This window comes from Nomascus leucogenys, unplaced genomic scaffold (assembly GCF_006542625.1).
Source record: "Nomascus leucogenys isolate Asia unplaced genomic scaffold, Asia_NLE_v1 001423F_37463_qpd_obj, whole genome shotgun sequence".
Classification (NCBI taxonomy): Eukaryota; Metazoa; Chordata; class Mammalia; order Primates; family Hylobatidae; genus Nomascus; species Nomascus leucogenys.
In genome coordinates this window covers 34,921-37,504 of record NW_022097302.1, presented here as the reverse complement: position 1 = coordinate 37,504, position 2,584 = coordinate 34,921, and the positions used below count along the sequence as shown (strand labels likewise).

General features: G+C 60.9%; 1 protein-coding gene across 1 annotated transcript; it reads left to right on the top strand.

The window, feature by feature from the left end:
• The first annotated feature begins 6 nt into the window (after window positions 1–6).
• Window positions 7–1,841, top strand: LOC100580291 (exonuclease GOR). Its single transcript, XM_012504185.2, has one exon. It carries the CDS (start codon window positions 13–15, stop codon window positions 1,756–1,758), a length of 1,746 nt encoding a protein of 581 aa, XP_012359639.2. The 5' UTR covers window positions 7–12; the 3' UTR covers window positions 1,759–1,841.
• The last annotated feature ends 743 nt before the right edge of the window (window positions 1,842–2,584 follow it).

Below are 2,584 nucleotides of genomic sequence, written 5' to 3'. Positions count from 1 at the left end.
GAAGGCAGCGAGATGTTGCGAGCCACAGCTCCCTGCTGGTTCCCACCTGGCTATCCAGAAGCGAAGAAGGTGGCCGAGGAGGCGGCCCTCGAGGCTCCAGAATTCCCACTGCCCTCTCATCAGCCTGCCCAGAGCTTCGGGCTCTGGGTGCCCCAGATGTACAAGCCGGCCTCAGCATCTGTGGGGATCCAGACGGAGCCAGAGAATACGGGTCCGGCGGTGCCCCCAGCGTGGCCCGAGATGGTGACGGAGGCTTGCTACTTCCCTGCGCAGAGCGGATCGGCCTGCTGCCTGCCAGCCGCCCCAAAGCTGGCAGAGAGACCCTCCGCAGTCCGCATCTCAGCCCCCAGGGAGAGGAAGAGGATCGCCCACTTTCACAGCCCTTGCTTGGCCACCGGTTCCACAGATGCCAAGAGAACCCGGGTGGCCAGCAGAAGCCAACGCTCCAATGGCTCCAAGGTCGGCAGACAGCCACGGAAGACGTGCAACAGGTCGGGGATGGCAGACAAGACCTCCGCCACCATCAGCTCTAAGCGGATCGTCCGTCGTCCATCCTTACCGCGTTTGAAGAAACCCATTATCCTCCGAAGGTCGGGGTGCCAAGTCCCCACCGTCATCCGCCGAGGCTATCTCCAACTGTTCACCCAAGAGTGTCTCAAGTTCTGCGCCTCCAAGCAGGAGGCCGAGGAGAAGGCGCTGAACGAGGAGAAGGCGGCCTTCGACTGCAGCCCCAACAAGAACGTGTACCTGAATGTGGTCCTGAACACCCTCAAGAGACTCAAGGGCCTGACCCCCAGCTCCATGCCCGGCCTCAGCAGGGCCGCCCTGTACAGCCGCCTCCAGGAGTTCCTGCTCACCCAGGACCAGCTCAAGGAGAACGGCTACCCCTTCCCGCACCCCGAGCAGCCCGGAGGCGCCGTCCTCTTCACTGGCCAGGGGAAGGGGCCCGGCGACTCCTCCTGCAGGGTCTGCTGCCGTTGTGGCACCGAGTACCTGGTGTCCTCCTCGGGCCGCTGTGTACGCGACCAGTTGTGTTATTATCACTGGGGGCGGGTCCGCTGGAGCCAAGTGGCTGGAGGCCGGGTTAGCCAGTACACCTGCTGTGCAGCGGCTCCTGGCTCCGTGGGCTGCCAGGTGGCAAAGCAGCACGTGCGGGACGGCCGCAAGGACAGCCTCCATGGCTTCGTGAAGACCTTCGAGAAAGAGTTGTCCAGAGACGCTTATCCAGGGATCTACGCCTTGGACTGTGAGATGTGCTACACCACGCACGGCCTAGAGCTGACCCGCGTCACCGTGGTGGACGCCGACATGCGAGTGGTGTACGACACCTTCGTCAAGCCCGACAACGAGATCGTGGACTACAACACCAGGTTTTCCGGAGTGACCGAGGCCGACGTCGCCAACACGAGCATCACGTTGCCCAAAGTCCAAGCCATCCTGCTGAGCTTTTTCAGCGCCCAAACCATCCTCATCGGGCACAGCCTGGAGAGCGATCTGCTGGCCCTGAAGCTCATCCACAGCACCGTGGTGGACACGGCCGTGCTCTTCCCGCACTACCTGGGTTTCCCCTACAAGCGCTCCCTCAGGAATCTCGCGGCCGACTACCTGGGACAGATCATCCAGGACAGCCAGGACGGGCACAACTCCAGCGAGGACGCAAACGCCTGCCTGCAGCTGGTGATGTGGAAGGTCCGACAGCGCGCCCAGATCCAGCGATGCCACCGCTCCGCCTCTCCCGCCGCCCTGGCCTGTCCTTAGCCCCAGGCCTCTTCCAAAAGTGCCCTCAATCCCGAGAGCTAACCCTGTCCACCTCGCCGCAAAGCCAGAGAAACGGGAGCAGCCGGCGGCAGGACAGGGCCCAAAGCCGAGACCCACCCCGACCCCCGACTCCCAGGCCCCCGGAGTGCCTGCCGCGGGCCGTCGCCCCTGTCCCCATCCCTCTACCCCTCCCGGACCTCTGTCCTTCCACCAATGGGCTCCCCGAGGCCCGAGCCCCCACTCCCAGTCCCCCGAGTCCCTGCCGCGGCCCCTCGCGCCTCTCCCCATCCCTCCGTCCCTCCCACACCTCTGGCCTTACACCACTCGCCTCCCCCAGCCCACCTGGACCTCCATGGCCTCTGAGAACAAGGCCAGCCCCCCGGCCCGCCAGCCTTCTCAATGCGCGCTTAGCTGTTTTTCTGTAGAGCCACCACAGTGAGGAGGGTGAAACACTTAGGCTCTAGAATTACACGTCTGGCTTCACATTCAAATTCCACCACTTCTTAGGTTTGTAATATTGGACAAATAACTTCTTTGCACTTCTACTTTTTCATCTTTAAAGTGTGATCAGATGAGACTTAGACTCCCACACAATAATAATGAGAGACTTTAACACTCCACTGTCAACCTTAGACAGATCAACGAGACGGAACGTTAACAAGGATTTCCAGGAATTGAACTCAGCTCTGCACCAAGCAGACCTAGTAGACATCTACAGAACTCTCCACCCCAAATCAACAGAATATACATTCTTCTCAGCACCACATCACACTTATACCCACATGGACCACATAGTTGTAAGTAAAGCACTCCTCAGCAAATGTAA